At 34.2% G+C, this 17,731-nt stretch overlaps 1 protein-coding gene across 1 annotated transcript in view; it reads right to left on the bottom strand.

Annotated features, from left to right (window-relative positions):
• Positions 1–11,380: 11,380 nt before the first annotated feature.
• LOC106068549 (transient receptor potential cation channel subfamily M member 1-like) overlaps positions 11,381–17,731 on the bottom strand; it is a 47,776-nt gene continuing 41,425 nt past the window's right edge. Inside the window, exons 26-31 of the mRNA XM_013227956.2 lie at positions 17,349–17,539; positions 17,125–17,257; positions 16,846–17,032; positions 16,402–16,496; positions 15,230–16,085; positions 11,381–15,063 (exon numbers count right to left, since the gene is read on the bottom strand). Coding sequence (XP_013083410.2) covers positions 14,827–15,063; positions 15,230–16,085; positions 16,402–16,496; positions 16,846–17,032; positions 17,125–17,257; positions 17,349–17,539 — 1,699 coding nt within the window. The 3' untranslated portion in view covers positions 11,381–14,826. The remainder of the gene's footprint in view (positions 15,064–15,229; positions 16,086–16,401; positions 16,497–16,845; positions 17,033–17,124; positions 17,258–17,348; positions 17,540–17,731) is intronic.

Here is a 17,731-nt window from a genome sequence, read left to right as displayed (position 1 = left end):
TATATAGGCGTACTGGCGAGCAGCAAGACAATTGCAAGCTCTGTTAGTTAGATAAGTATTAAATTACTATGGTGTAACTATAGGCATACATGTAGCTTTATCACAATATGTATAGGCCTTATTATGCCTGTTTTTATAAAGATTATTTTTTAAGTCAATTCGTCTGTCTGTCTTGGTAAAATCGTGTACACGTTATTTCTCATACTTCTCATTCTCGGATCAAGTTGAAACTTAAGTTGCACAATTAGGATTGTTGATGACAACATAAGTGGATCAATAAAAAAAAATAGTCCAACAAAAAGTCGCAATTACCTAATTTTGTTTTATATAGAAAATGTATTTAGCTAAAGGGAAATAAGCCTTGTATAGAGAGTTAAGTAGTTCGCTAAAAATGTTAAACTAACAATAGTCTATAAAACTTATATATATATAAGTAGGCCTACTTGCATAGCTCAGTTGCTAGCACGTCGGTCTTTCATCATGGAGGTTCGAATTCATACTCAAGCAACTTTTGTTCTAAATTGCCTTTTGAAAAGGCAGCACGGAAATCTCCCAGATATCCCTCACCCTCCCCAACTGGTAAAGAAAAGACAAAAGTGATTGGACCAATATAACGCGCTCAGCCTACATGTAAAACTGAAAGTTGCGCTAAACAAAAACAATCAATAAAAATATTTTCAATCCCACAAATGTCTAGATCTATAAAAATTAATGACATGATTGATTCAGTATAAGCTTTGTTGTTGCTGTTGTTGTTTGAAAGTACCGGTACTTTTTATATTTTACTTGTTTATAATTATCGTTTACCACCTCAAATAAAAAAGTTTAAAATGTGTAGAATCTGTGAAATCGAGTTTAGTGTTAGAAAAAAAAAAAAGCTATTTATATATCTGCGTGCTAACACCATATGTTACTAAAGAGCTAACAAAGACATTTTTCTCCGGATTCAGGCGGTCGGCCACATTGAAGCGCTAAACCTTGTTACAAAGGTTTCTTTCTGAATGAGTTTTCGGAAGGGTGTCAAAGTCAACATACTTATTATAGTCAATTTAACAAGAGAAAGCTGTGTGTTCCTTGAAGAGGCCGGTAGCAACCAGCGAACCCTATATAATAAGTGCTAAGGATTCCTAGCTTTTTCTTTTTAATTTAAGGGAATAGTGCAGTGTTTAGATTCTTAAATGTTTTTAAATGAGAAGCGAATTTCCAGAACCATATATTATGTTTTTATTGTTTGATCTAGATGGCATACTAGAATTATCGAATATAAGTTGTTCTATTGACCAATCTATTGCTATGTTCTTGGCCAGTCTCGCTGCCTATATATATTTCAATGCTTTAACTGAATTTCAGTATTGTGGCGTAATATTGTCTTGAACTCTATATGCGCCTTTTGGGAATATGGAGATATTTCTAGTTTGGTAATGAACCTTTTGAGATTTTAGAACTGTTTATTTATTGTGCGTTTAAACCGTAACATCCGCGAACAACAAAATTCAAAGATCTCATTCTGAGAAAATGTTGTTACCACAGACCTAGATATATTAGGTTGTTACATTCGACAATCGTGTCCACGTAACGATCTTGGTGTTAAAACCGTGCTTGTTTTCTTTAATTAATTCCACAATTTTATCATCCCAAATTTTAGACGCTTGCTTTATAACGTCAGTTGTTTTGTTTTTTCATACGCTGAAATGGGAAAAAAATCCAAGTATCATGGTTAAATGTTGCTTCCCTTGCAGAGTTAATATGTCACACAATTACTAGAGCATAAAGAGGATAAACAACTTGTCTGTGTAAACAATTTGTTGTGTTGGAGTCTATGACACCGCGTCACGTGGTAAATGCTGTCATAATGAGGTAAATGAGTTAACATGTCTTATCGTAATATATTTTGTACGCTTTATGCTATTAACGTCAAACGCATAATAACTTCGACAGTTTACTTAAAGCGGTGTATCTCAAACGGTGATCCGGGAGACGACCGAAGGGGGTCCGGAGAAAAATGAAAATTGTAATACAGTTAAAACGTCTTCTCTGAAAGCCAGTTCATCCGATAGGATAATTTGATTAATAATTCGCGCCTCACTGCTGTTTAATATGCTTATGACGACCTAAACCAGTTACAATATATATATAATACATTTTAGTCTAACTAGCCCATTGTGATGTAGAGGTTTTTCTTTTCCTTTGACGTCATATGGAGTTAATTCTATAAATGTAATGCTAAAATAACTCGGTGCACCAATGTCTGTGAACCCTCGACAACTTACTTATTAATGAAGACATTTTTTAGTCTTAATAAGCCTTGTGACTTAGTAGATTTTTTTCCTTTGACGTCATATGGAATGAATTCTTCAAATGAAATGCAAAAATAACTCAGTGCGTTAATGTTTATTAAACCTCGTCGTATATCTCGTAGACATACTAGTTAGATTTATATCTAATCTAAATTTTTTACACTAGATCTGGATTTATTTTTTACTCTAGAGATAGATTTTTCACATTAGATCTAGATTTTTTAAACTAGATTTAGATTTATGTTCTAATTAAAATTATTGTAGATTCTAAATATAGAATTTCTAGGTCTAGTTTAAAATTACATAGACTAGATGAAGATCTATCATTTCAATTTCTAGACTTAAAGTGTAGATTTTTATTTCCAAATCTACTATTTTTAAATTTAATATTGCATCAGTGTATTAATACATTATCCAGGCTTTTTTTTTTTACATAAATCTTATCTAAATTACATCTATGCATTATTACAAATTTATATTTTAGATCTAGATCTAGTAAATATAGATCTGAAGAGTGCTAAATCAGAAGTTTAGTTTAGGCAGATCTACATCCTTATTCTTGTTCCATTTAAATTAAAATGCCAATATCTCTGTTGGTAACTGTTCTGGGACAACGAGCAGACGTTGCCGAAGTAAAGGTTGATACCTGTTAGTTGTTTTTTTTTTCAATTATCTAAAATCGCTCGTCTGACATATTGTAGTCGATATCCGGTAGTTGTCTTGTTGTGATGTGTAATATAGGCCCTATCTATTTAACAATAATAGGCTATTAGTTTGTTATTAAGCTAACAGCAATGCCTGATCGTGCGGTTAGCGCGCTGGGCTGATTATCTCGATGGTCCCGGGTTCATACCCTGCTCGCTGCCATCCACCGTTTTCCAGCTGGAAGTTTGGATAAGGAAGTAAATTATCTTTAACTTTGAAGGAACATCCGAAACATATAAAACAGGAATCCGACTCCGACGTGGGCCGCCTCTGAGTTTGTTTGATAACACAATCTTGTTTTATTTTTCATTTTAGAGCTATGTCTCTATTACTGTATTTATCGTACTTATCTACCTATATTTGTGATACAACGTGAGAGGAACCTCATCACGTTGAGTTCATAAAATTGGTCTGCATTGACGTCTTCATCTGTCTTACAAATTAATGTAGGCCTATTTAATTGGGTGATACACAACCTTTGCTTTTTCGAGTTTATAGCTGTTCTACCTTTACACTCATATTGTCGTCGTGCTTATTTAATTATTTTTGGTTTCAAAAACACAAATCGTTGGCACAAATAGTGCGTAGAAAATACTAGAAACGATCTATTTTAAAGAGTTCTATATTACAAATATCAATTTTACGTAATCAGATTACAAAAATGTTATATTTTTCACATATAGGCCTAATCGACATTTACAATGTGGGCCGGGTGGGAAGCGGTAGGGTCGATCGCCCCCCCCCCCTCTCTCGACAGCCCCTCTTTCGAAAAGGGGAATTAGTAGAGCCTACAGAGAAATTACACAATTTGAGTACACGATTATTTACTTATCTTAATAAAAATAGGTTTATTATTTATATTTTAACCAAGTTTTATATTATGTCGCCCTATGGTATATTGTGGGGTGGAAAGGGGTGTGGAGCATGGCGGACTTTCTGGAGTGGTTGTCAGTGTCGTGCGCATTTAGAGTTGCTTCTTGTGTGATGTTTTCTTTCATGCAACATAATGTTTGTGCACTAGTTCCTAAGGACGCGCTATGTTGATGTCATTGCTTCATTGCTTGTTTTGTATTTGTGCTGATGGCGGATCTTTTGCTGGAGCTTTCTTTTGTTTCTTCCACAGTATGGGGGACGCAGGCTTGAGACTCTGTTGTAGTCAAGCGTGATTGTATGGTTTGTTCCTTGCAGCCATGGCATTGGGTTGTGGGCTTCGCGGGCCCTGATTGAGTTGTGACACTGAGATTAAGGTGTGCTACGTTATATTGAATAAGCTGCTTGTTTGTACTTGACCTTGTAAAATACTATTTACCAAACACTTATTCATCTGTCATGTCATTTATTCGTTAAATTGTTGCATTTACACTCTTGTTATATAGGTTAACGTACAGTCAGTATTTGTGTTGCATAATTATCTACGTATTAACTAATAAACTGTCCGGGGTGTCCGGGCAGACGAGCCACGGCCAAATTACAACATAAATAACATAATAAATAGCGTTCAGGTGGGGAACCCAGCTTAGCAAGTCATACCCTAGACCTGTTATCCCACCTGACAGTCAGATCTCTCTTTCAGCCTCACCCCAGATTAGATTTTAAAAAAAAAACAACGAAAAACTTACCCAAGGTAACCCGACAAAGGCCAGATTCGCGACCCGTTATTCGCCTATCCATATGTTTAAACAAACTGATATAGTAGGCCTATACTATTATACTTATGTGTTTTTTTTTAAGACAACGTCTGAAGTCCAGTGACAAACCTTCTGGCATGGATGTTTTGATAATGTTAAACCGATATCTTATCCATTCAATATTTTTGTTTAAATCATGGAAATCGTTTTTCAAGTCCATTCGCAAATTCTCCAAATGTTGCGTTAAGAATCTCAGAGTATCAGCATCAGTTTTAGTCGCCGAACTTGTTGTTATAGACTTATGAAGAGAGGGAAACGAGTCTACTTCGCCATTACCAACTCTCTTTTGCCATAAATTTACTTTTGCGATGGAAGCGTATACTTTATCTTGAACGTGAAACAATGAAAATTCTTTGTCTTGTAACGATACGTTGAGGTAATTTGAAACGGAGAATGTATCTGCTAAGACTGTTAGTTTGCAAAACCAGTTTCAGTAGGCTAATGCAAACAATTTCTCAACTCAAATCTATCATTAAGAAAACATTCAAACTCTTGTAGAAGTTCAAATAATTGAGTTAAAATGTTTCCTCTAGATAGCCAACGAACATTGGTATGGAAAATCAGCTGAGATTCCCATGTCTTTACATATTTGTGAAAAAGTCGAGCATATTTAAACAGCAAACTCTTCCCGTACCTATGGGGTACTCGTACTCCACTTTAGGAAACACTACGTATTGTAGACCATTAATTCAATATATCTATATCAGTGTTTCTCAACCTGTTATGTGAGCTTGAAAGTCTACATCTTGTGTATTTGATATGTAGTTAGGCCCCCATTACATTTATATTTGAATATTGATTAATTCAATGATATCTTTACTTATGATTAATAAAATTTACACATTAAATTATTAAAACATTATATCATCCTTTCGTACCGTTTTCGCGAGAGGCGTCTGCAGAAATTAATCATATACAAAAGAGCAGACCTACTTGTATTGAAAATGTTCTACTCAAATCAAAATAACATGTTTTTAATCATCTTATCTTATCTTATATAATACAGACGTTACTTCAAAAAAGAAGATGATTACATCCTACGCGTCATGCATTTAGTCATGCATATTAACCAATGACTTAAATTCTGCCAAGTCACTGGTTTTCCTGGCTAGCTCAGGCAACCCATTCCATGCTCTAATAGCACTAGGGAAGAAGGAGTATTTGTACAAATTTGTCCTAGCATATGGGACGAGGAATGTGCCTTTATCTTTGTGTCTTTCAGAGTATTTTATTAAATTTTGTTTTTGTATTTGAAGATTATGGTTCAGTGTTTTATGTATGATTGCTACTTTACTTTTGAGCCTTCTGTCCTGAAGGCTTTCTAAATTTAGTGATTTTACTAAAGGTGTTACTCTAGTCAAATGTGAATATTCGTTTGTTATGAATCTCACTGCTCTATTTTGTGTCTGTTCCAGTTTCTTAATGTTTTCTTGAGTTGAGGGGTCCCAAACGGAGGATGCATCATATATGAATTTGGTACACTAATGGGAGTTTGGGGGGGGGGGGACGCCGCGAGACACTGAAGCTCCGGGCGCCTCGACCATATGTGGGGATTATTTTTATAAAGGAGTAATTCTCTATTTCTGTTAAGGCAAAATGCGAATTATTTAATTTCGAGAAATAAATGAGGTAGATGAGTTTAAAAGAAAAGTGGTGGCAAAAGTAGGAAGTCCTGATCATTTGTAAATTTTTGGTCACAACTGAAAACTAAGACTAAGACTGCTTTATTGATCCTTACGGAAATGTGTTGTGATTACAAGGACTCTTTTCTCATATAAAGACAACACAACAGAAAAATACACATAAATACAACAGACAACATGAAGAGTTCATTCAGCGACTACACACAGGTATCTTGGTGCATTACATGTTCCTGATCAATGAGTGGCGGTGATAGAGTCTGACCGAGTGAGGTACAAACGAGTTTTTGTACCGCTCCGTTCTTGTTTTGATTGACAGCAGTCGCCCACTTTTTCTTCCTAAATCTAATGTAACAACAAAGAGAGTCGGAGCATAAAAAAAAAAACGAAAGGAGTGGGAACGTGTACTTTCCCAAAGACTTCTGTTCATTATTATACTTACCCTATCATAATCAGTCCATAGGAAATGAGAAATGTGCTAATCTTCGATCACCCTAAAGTAGGCCTAATAAGCCTTCCACTTCTTGCTAAAAGTAAGAACGTAAATTCTAGATTTAGTTCTAGCGGTTAAAAAAAACTAAGACTAAGACTGCTTTATTGATCCTTATGGAAATTTGTAGTGATTACAATAACTCTTTTCTCATATAAAGACAATACAACAGAAACATACACATACATACAACAGACACTACATAGAAAGTTCATTCAGCGACTACACACAAGCATCTTGGTCCTATTCATGTTTCCTGATCAACGAGTGGCGTTGATATAGTCTGACCGAGTGAGGTACGAACGAGTTTTTGTATCGCTCTGTTCTTGTTTTGATTGACAGTAGTCGCCCACTTCGCGACGACCTGACATAGTTCTGATGGAGAGGGTGGCCGTTGTCTTCCAAGATTTTTTCGATTTTCCTTTGGGTTTGAAAACAATAAGATGGGCTGAACCTTGGGACTAAAAGTAATAATAAATTATAAATTAATTATAACACACACGCACATTGTAATTAATATTACATTACTTTTAATATCTAGACAACTGAATTATTAAATTAAATCTTAAGTTCTGACACTGGTGATCTTACTGGATACACACAAACTTGTGATCTAACTGTATGCACAAAAACTTGTGATCTTATTGCGTTAGACAGTAGAAAATGTGTTTCTCACAAGACTTTGAGGTCAGAACTTTCAAATGGCAAAATAAATGTATGACCTTGTTTCAGAAATTGAAATGTTACAGTTAAGATGTCTCGGATCAGGGGTCAACAGAAAATAAAAGCTAAAGGCTGACAACATAGCCAGCGGCAACAATTAGTAGCTTTCCCCTGGTCAGAAAGCGGTTTTCGCAAGGGATGGTTAAAAGGATGACAATAAACCAGTGACCTTGAAGCTTGAAAACGTTTTGGGGTTTCTGGGTGGTCAGTAGCGCAAAATGTCACATTATATTCATGACCTTCACGCACAAGTAACTTTCTTGTTTCCAACCTGGACTAGGCCATTAACTACGTCACATGACTGAGGGCATGGAGACAACATTGGCAGTTGAAGTTAGCCAGCGGACATCACTAGCCGTCAATTTCAGTGAATTCTTTTAAGAGCAAAATCTAGATCCAGCTTGTTATTAGGCTAGTTGGACAAGTGGGCCTTGTTACCTTTTTTTGGAAGCATTGATAACTCAGGTAGTCTAGGTGTGGCAACAGGTTGTGGAGAACATTGTAAAGGAAAAAAAAAAGGTTTATTGAGCTGTTAAAATATTTTTTTAAATACAAGAAAGCCATCCTTAATTTTCAGGAAGCTTCTGTTGCGCTCTGATAAACTATTTTAAAAACAGGTACCGGTAACATAAAATAAAAGTTTTTAAATTAAAAAGACTAACTCACAAAATGATAAATGTTTATAATTTTTCTTTCGATTCATTATTTCAAGGAGTCTTACCAGTGATTTGACATCATCGAGTTTCTCTATTTCGAAGCTGTAGCCTACGTTGTGGAACACGTTTTCAGCCCCATTATGAATGTTCATTTTATTGTGTCTCTAAATAGAATGATACATAGTTATGCTTTGTGTTCAAACGTATTTGTATGTAAAGTACTAGAGTTATTTTTGTCCAATAGATTTGAGATTGAAGTTTGTTGTGTTATCATTGTTATGTCACTAACATTATAGGCCTAATGTGTGTGTGTGTTTTAATAGTGTCGAAAAACAAAAGAAAACAATGTTAGAAAACAAACAATCGATGCAATTTTCAGTGCACATGAAAATGATTTATTTAATTTATAGTAACTTTGACTAAAAAAAAAAAGAGAAAACTGATGAAGGTCATCCTGTGCGTTTCGCACACCTCTAGGGAAGCATATCAAGATCATGGTCGGATGTTCCCCCAGAATTGAAGGTTACTACATCCTAGCCCAAATCGCCCCCCTCCCAGGAGGGCGGGGGATTGCGACGGGCAGAGTTTGAACCCGGGACCATCAAGACCATTGGCCTATCCCCAGCACATACTACACCTACCACTAGGCAGCCATCCATAGTTTTGCAATATGCGTTCGCGAAATGTATTTTTTGTTTTTAGTTTGAATTTATAGCATAACAATGTACTATCAGAACAAAATATCACTCTGCATTATAGGATATGTTAATTTTTCTAAGCTCTCTAAACTGCGACTGAGAGGCCGATTAGATTGATCAGTTTACTATATCGATAACGTGAATATATCGTTCAAGTTTCGCAAAATTATTTTCACCAATTCTTTAGTCTGTTGGACCGTTGGGGCACAACACGTGATCTGTCGGCGGTGTCTCTTCTCCCTCTGTCTTTTGTCAGGATTCGAGTTTCTCCCATAGATAGGCCCGTCCTTTCATTGATGTTGTTCTCCCATCGCTTCTCTGTCTTGCCTCCCCTTTTCACGGGCACTGTTCCGTGTAGACGATCTCACTATATGACCACACAGCATCGCGTTTTTTGACAGTGGTCGGAGGGCCATCATAACGCCCAATCGCCATTGAGATTCTGTTTTGGATTTCCACGTTTGTATGTGATGCCTAAAATCCTTCTATGACATCTAATTCCACGGCTAAGACTAAGACTAAGACTGCTTTATTGATCCTTACGGAAATTTGTTGTGATTATAAGGACTCCTTTCTCATTTAAAGACAACACAACAGAAAAATACACATAAATACAACAGACAACATAAAGAGTTCATTCAGCGACTACACACAGGTATCTTGGTGCATTTCATGTTCCCTGATCAATGAGTGGCGGTGATAGAGTCTGACCGAGTGGGGTACGAACGAGTTTTTGTACCGCTCCGTTCTTGTTTTGATTGACAGCAGTCGCCCACTCCGCGACGACCTGGCGTAGTTCTGATGGAGCGGGTGGCCGTTGTCTTCCAAAATTTTTTCGATTTTTCTTAGGCACGTTTGTTAAAAAAGTTCCTTTAAATGTGGTAATGTTGTGAGTGTAATTTTTGATGCTTTTTTAATGATGTTTTCTAGACGTTGCAACAGTTTAGATGAGGCGTTGCCTTGCCAACAACTTATTCCGTATGTTAGCAGATTTTGTACAGTCGCGCCGTAAAATGTCTCAAGGATCTTCTTGTTTAATTTAAAACTGTTGAGTTTGTATAGAAAAAAAGAGTCGCTGGGCTGTTTTCTTTGTCAGAGTTCCAAGGTGGTCTTCCCATGAAAGCTTGTTGTTGATGATAACGCCTAGATATTTATATGCCTTTACTTATAGCATTGAACTTTGCAAGTGCTGCTCTAGAATGTGCAATTCTTGCAAGTAATTCTGGTCTGGTTTCCTCTAGCTTTGAGATATTTGAAGCTTTTCACTCTTTGTTAGCTTTTCGCCCCTGATCCTGCTGTCCTTTGTAAATCCTTCGTCTAGGTATTTGTGTACATGTCATATGCTGCAAAGAAGAGAGCACCTGGTTGCATGCAGCCTCAGAACGAGACAGCTGGAGGTCACCCACAAAGGCCGTGGGATACACATTTGAGACCAAAAGAAAATCCGCTGCCGAGAACAGACGCAGACGGCGAAAAAAAAAAATCTTAATCGACCACCGGCTGACAATGGTTATGCTTGCCATGGATGAGGCCAAATCTGACTCAGAGGTTTTAAGCTTATCCCCAAATGTTGTTGATGAAGTACACACTAATTGTAAAAGTTCTGAAGTATTTGAATTGTGTGTTTTTTATTTATGTTTATTTTATTCCATTGTCGCACTGTGCAATTTTTTGATGCTTTTTTTTTAAATGTACTTTCCTTTTGTCTAAAAATAAATATGATCTTCCAAAATCTAACATTTCAAGCGCTATTTTATTTTCATTCTTGGAAATAAATACGAGAATTACATTTTTTTTTTTTGTTCTCTCCTAATTGGCCGTGGTAAAAACATCTAGGTCAATTGATTTGTAATTAAAAAGTAAAAAAAAACAACAAAAAAACGAGTTCTGTTTGTAAACCAAAGAATTGTGTTGTGCCTGTTTAAGCAATGGCTTACACGCGAGGAGAGGTGGCTTTTACTCATGCTTTTACTGTTGGTGAAAAAGCTTTAGAGCCTACATAAGATGGTGCGCATGGGTTTATTTAATCCTAATTATTCATTAACACTTTCTAATAATTACAAAGACGTTTTAGTCTAGCGAATGAAGCCCTGTGACCCTGTGACGTAAGCAAAATATTTGTTTCCTTTTTTGACGTCAATTGGAACAATTCCATTGATAAAACGGCCTATGAGAAATGTTAAGTTAATTTTACGATATACAAGTATTAACGATATACAAGTATTAACGATATATAAGTATTAACGATATACAAGTATTAACGATATATAAGTATTAACGATACATACGTTTTAAATGGCGACCTCGACTTTTCCCGGTGTGGACAAAAAGCTGGCAATTTTTTCTTATTGAAATACATATTTCTTGAAGTGAAATAAAAAAAAAAGAGCCGTTTTCGAAATTGTATGTACATTTGAGTAAAGTGGCCTATATTTTCTACACTGCAATGAGCTGAACTAGAAGAAGTATAGTAGGAAAACAAAGTGTGTTCTCTCTTTTATTGTTTGGACCAATGGAATCCACTCTAAAAGTAACACAAATCAGAACTGGCTAAATGTCTATATGGACATCAATAGCAATGTTGTTCACTCTCCAATACAGAGAAATTTAATGGCCAAAGATAACATTCAACAATTCATTGGAAAGTTTTGTCTTCAAAACAAAAAAGTATGGGTAGACATTTCAATTTGATATTTATCTCAATAAACAATTCTAATACATTGAGCTATTAACATTGGAAGTGTACAAATAGATGCAAAAAAAAATGGACTTCATAATTTGTTAAAAAGCTTGAATAAAATACAAAAGCTACAGCAAAGAACTGCAACAAAAGATTGTTGGAAAGACAAAAGTTAAAATATTAGGTGATAATGTACAACAAAGACAAACAAACAATTTGAAAGATCAAGAAAAAAAAGATTTTTGATGAGATTCCCTGAGGAAAAAAAACCAACAACATTCTAAGACAAATGTATATTACCTTTAAATATTGAACAGATCTATCTCTAGCTAGCTATGCACCAGAAATAAAAATCTATATTACCCTTAAATTATAATCAGATCTGGCTTACTACTTCATGACAATAAATAACTATTCTACTTTGATGGAAATGCACATGCTGCCAATACAAATATACTCAAGCAAAAACGAGAATTTTCTCTACTAATAAAACGTTTTGGTTGACTTGTTTTTTCTTGGCTTAATAACATGAACAATCATTTGTTCTGTACTATCACTGCTTTTTATCTACAACATAAAAATTGTACATAGTATATCAAATTTATATACAATTAAAAATATAAGTTAAATGCCATAAAGTAAAATACAATTTTACTAAATGTGATGGTACACAAATCTACACAACATCATCAAGTCAAAAGCAAACATAATTTTCATTTTGATTTAATTTAAAAAATGCATTGTATTTACTTGTGTAGACTAAATAATTGTTAGAAATAACTTAGAAAATGTAAACTAGGTCTCTTTTAGTCAGTGTTCTCAGAAACTACTGCAAGAATTATTCAAATTTAAGATTTTTTCTTATTCTTTTTCTCCAATACAACTCAAGTTGATGGAAATTGTAATATGTCTTGCCACTGTTGAGCATGTTGAATTATCAGAAGATGCATGTTACAATGTGCAATTGTATTTCTATGCAACATTATCAGTTTGGTACACTTCAAAACAGCAACAAAGACATACTGGTATACAAGATTGAAGGTAAAATGACTAACTTTAATACAGAATGGGAAAAGTCTAGTCTCTGTCACTAATGAGATGTTTGCTATGTGAAGGTTCTACCCATACTCTCTAAGCTATCTATATTCTCAAGTATATTATGAAGTCACTATTAGTCATGTTCTAAGTCAGTCTCTTATGGGAGGTCACTACAATAACAATAACTAATATTTTTTGTTCAAAAGATATGTTTTGTTCTAGAGCTTTTTGAAGTTATGAAAATTTAAAAGTGAAATTAGGAGAGGGAGAAAGTAAACATGTTTCTGGATTATCTGCTTGGAAAACAAATACAAACAAAAATATGATTCTTATTTATGACAGTCATTCAACAATATATAATTTTTGTTTTTTATTTGAGTAGTTTCCCTTTCCCCTCTCAGATTTCTAAAAAAAAAGAAAAATTCAACAGGAACTACCTTCAACTAGGACCTGCTACTCTAATCTTCCTTGCCTCACCCAACTTCCTCACTAAATGTAACTGAAACAAAATGATCCAAAGTGTCTAAATCAATGAAACTTCTTTCTAATGGTACCACAATAGAACGATGTATATTAATATAATGTAAATATCAATGAATGTAAACAGCATTGAACAAACAAAAACTGGAGTGTGTTGAGACTAGTAGGGCTACATTCAGTATTGACATAGTACAATTTGATATAAACTGAAACTAAACATGTCTTACAGCTTTCACCCCTATATACTTATTTTCTTTGAAATATAAAAAATTTGACATGTAAAAAGCTACTTTAAAAGTGCCTGCAACAAGTATATAAAGAGTAAAGCAAAGGAACTATATGTCATGTTTTCCAGTTAACTGTGATGGGTTCAATTTATTTTCTATTCCCCTAAATCAACGTTATAGTTCTACAGGACACACTGAATGAAGTGAACTAGATGTTTTGACACTGGCCAAAAAAGTATTTAAATCTAACACTTTTAAAATAAACATTTTTTCTCATATAGCCTTTTTTAAAATTAATCTAACAACTTTTTCATCTAAGAAAAAAAAAAGTTTTTTTTTAAAAAACACAACTTAAATTATAATTAAGCAATCTTTTTAATATATATTGGCTAGGTATTTACTAAATATCTTGCAGTATTATAGATTATAAGGTGTGATCAACCCTAATGAATACAGGAGCTCATGGGTAACTAAAGAGGGACTAATCACTTGAAGACAGTGATGTCTAAACTATGGCTGGGTGACCATATCTGGTCCTTGACACATCCCTCAAAAACATGAATACACAGATTCAAAAGCCATTGGACTAGACAATTTTTTTTTCTGATGCAGCCTGTGACAATTGTCAGGGCCACTAGATAGAAAAGGGTAAGGGAACATCACTACTTCAGACACAAAAAAAGATTTATCATTATTAAAAAAAAGCAACAACTGAACATAGAGATCTGGTTTAGTCTTTTTCAGACACCTTTACTTGGATGATATGTAATAATACATTTATTCAGCCTAAAATGACTTGTAGATCAAACTAATCAGTCAGAAGTGTCTTGAACTGAATGGGATGAACAACAGCAGCATTGCTTTTTTAAGCTTTCAAACTTCTAAAAAAAAAAAAGAAAAAATTGAAAATCAATGAAACTTATTTACTATGGTCTATTGGTGTGCATGAGTACTTGTCATCAAGGTGACTTTCAAACATCAACTCTTCTCTATTTAGCACATTTTTGTTTTGAGATCCCATTTTGTTATCAAGTGACATCAAATAATATATATATTACCAGTGTAGGTAACAGAAGTCCTCATGATGGCTGAACACTATATATAACTGAGCAAAAGGTGAACAACAAATGTCCAATAAATCAAAACATTGGTAATTATAAACAAACAGATGTTTAAAACCTATAAGAGATGAATAAATATTAATGATAATATATATATCAATCTTTAATTAATTATACAAAATTTTTTAAAACTTTTATAACACTAAATCCCAATTCATAGAAATAGACATTTCTTCTTCTACAAAAAACAATATATGTCTACTTTAAAAATATACATACAATTTTATTCAATAAAAAACATAGCATGGCATATAAATTAAATTTTTTTAAAAATTACATTTCTTTTTAGTGTAAAAAAAAAGGTTATTTACAAGTTGAAAAGAAATTTTAGTTCAGATAATTACATACAGCTGATGAGTACTCAATTTTAAAAAATGCAATGTTTAACTCTCTGACTCCTCTAACTGAAGGTCATCATGAGCAGCTAGTGGCACACTAGTAACTGTCACAGTATCTGCAAGTTCTTGGAGGTCTAAAGCCTCATTTGATTCAAAGTCGTCCTGCGTTATTATTGACGTGATTTCAGACCCACTATCTTCTTGTGAAGTTTGTTTTAAACCACCTGCAGATAACTCAGCAACTACCACTTTGGCTATATCACTAATACTGCCTCGTTCATCCTAAGATGAATAGATAAATGTATAATCATATTCTTTGAAAAAAAAATAATTAATTTAAGCAGACAAAAAATTTGTAATTACACATTTCTAAATTTGTAATAAGAATTACCTTGCTTAATGCAATGAATGTCTAGGTGTAATAGAGATTTGAGATAATAATGATTACCTGGGATATTTGGCGAAGCCTGCGACGTATGATGGTTTCCATTCCTTGATGCTCAATTTCTTCAGCCTTCTTTAGCTCCATCTGCTTATAATCAGCAGAAGATATGTCTTTCGGTTTACCTTCTAACTCATGAAAACTTTCTCCAAAGGAAAACATGATAGATGATTTGGCTACAGGGGAACAAGGTGGTGAGCAGTCTATATAGCAAGAAGTGTCAATGGTGTCTGTGATACTAGTATACTCTCCAATAGTTGGCGTTAACAGGCTCCACATTACGCAGGGCGGACTTTTCTCTTGGATGGGGGCAGTGAAACAAGCTGAAGACTGTGGTAAGGTGCATGGAATAAATACTGCTGGGGACATATTGGTGCTCACAGTCAATGGCTGGCCTGTCATACTATTTCTTCCTCTTAAAGAGCGGTTCTTGGAGGAGGATGAAGTAATAGATTTATTAATGTCTGGAGAGTCCACATAAAATGACTCAGCCTGGATTTGCTCTCTCAAGTGACTTTCCAGCTCTTGGCTTGAAGGTTGTGAAGAAGGATGGACTTGGTTCTGATGTTTGTCTTCAAGGCTGACAGTGGAAATGTTTAAGTCACTCAACTGTAACAAAGAATTCTTTTTTGGAGTGCTTTCATTGACCAAGTGGTTATTCTCCCCTTCATTAATGTTTGTGTCTGCTGAGCCTTCAATATTTGTTGAGAGGTTCAAATTGTTCTGACTTATAAAAAATTTGACATCTCCAATAGTTTGTTGTTGGGAAATATCTTTAGCGAAGGACTGATTATCCTCTCCAATAAAGTTGTCCATTTCATTTTTGTCAACAGCTAACTCACTTCCACTTTTTAACAAACTTCTGAAAAAGAAAAAGGTCAGTCCTCCTTTAAGTTTTACTGAGTGTGAACAACTACAAGTTAGTTTTATTTCATCACTAGCCTAACTGGTCAGTCCTCACTTACGTCTTGCTTAATCTGAACAACTACAAGTTAGTTTTATTTCATCACTAGCCTAACTGGTCAGTCCTCACTTACGTCTTGCTTAATCTGAACAACTACAAGTTAGTTTTATTTCATCACTAGCCTAACTGGTCAGTCCTCACTTACGTCTTGCTTAATCTGAACAACTACAAGTTAGTTTTATTTCATTACTAGCCTGTGTTTAATAATACTCACTCTTGATGCTGACTGTGGAAATATTGTTGCCTTGATTTCAGACTCTTTCTAAAGCTAGGACCTAATGGTCTTGTAGCTAATTGTATGTCTATTTTCTGAAATGTAAAAGAATGTATTTTAGTATTTTATTAAGAATAATTTGTTAGGTCTTTCACAGCACACAGATTCAATGTCAGTTTTACTTTCAATAATTTTAATTAGCACAAAAAAAGCAGCCACATTAACTGATAAAGTAGTCAAAAAAGAAATGTATATTGTCAGAAAAGAAATTATTTGCAATTTGAATTTTTCACAGACTTCTATGTGAACCATGCCTAACTACCTCCCATTCTAAAAGTCAGACTATTAGTAACTTGCTAATGTTTTAGACTTCTATATTAGAATCATGAAATCAATTTTAAATTCTAGTGGTAGCATTTTTATAGTATTAAGACTTTTACAAACTTCCAATGACTCAGCACTGTTAGATCCAGTTCTTCCTGTCAAAACATCCATAAGAGTAATAGTTTCGGATAAACGTCTTTCTAAATCGTCAAATCGACTCATATGATGCTCCAAGACTCCAAGTGTAAGTTGAAGATGATTTTCCTTCATGTTAATATCATCAAGTCTCAGGGACATGTTCTCAACTCTAAAAGAAGCAAAGATTGTTACTTTATTTTAAACTGAATTCCAATTAAAAGAATATTTTGACCACAAAAAAATCTCAACCATCACTATTACCTGTCTACAATACATTTCAAACGTTCTTCGGCTGAACTTTGATGCCTTAAATCTTTTTCTCTGTGCAGGTCTTCTAAACATTCTTCTTCAAAGTCATGTAGTTTCTCAGTGTCCTCATAAGACAAAAACAATTCTAAAAAAAAAAAAAACACAAAATGAGCTCTATTGAAATACGAATCAAATGTTTAACATTAATCTAACTTCCAAAAGAATCAAAAGCTTACTTAATCCATTGTCATAGTAGGTTCTCTTTCCTTTGCACCTGTGTCTAATGTATTTGAAGGCTAAGTAAATGTGAGTGACTAAAATAAAAGGAGGAGGAAGTATGGGTCTCATTTCATACTGGAGGACTAGACTGTATCTTTGGAACATCCAGATCTCCTTAGAGTTGGCATTGTTATGAATAAATGTGGCACTGAAAAAAAAAACAGTATTATGTTCAAGAACACTCTTACATTTTTTTTTTCAAATTTCATTAAACTAGCTTATAAATTAAGCAGATGAAGTAATGAAATAGAAATCAAATAAGTAATATAGTGAAAACTAAAAATAAATTATTTTTTTTTTAAATCTCTTCCAAAAATTCCAATAGTAAAAGAGAATAGAA

Source organism: Biomphalaria glabrata, chromosome 1, assembly GCF_947242115.1.
Source record: "Biomphalaria glabrata chromosome 1, xgBioGlab47.1, whole genome shotgun sequence".
Lineage (NCBI taxonomy): Eukaryota > Metazoa > Mollusca > Gastropoda > Planorbidae > Biomphalaria > Biomphalaria glabrata.
This window is presented reverse-complemented; position numbering and strand designations above follow the sequence as displayed.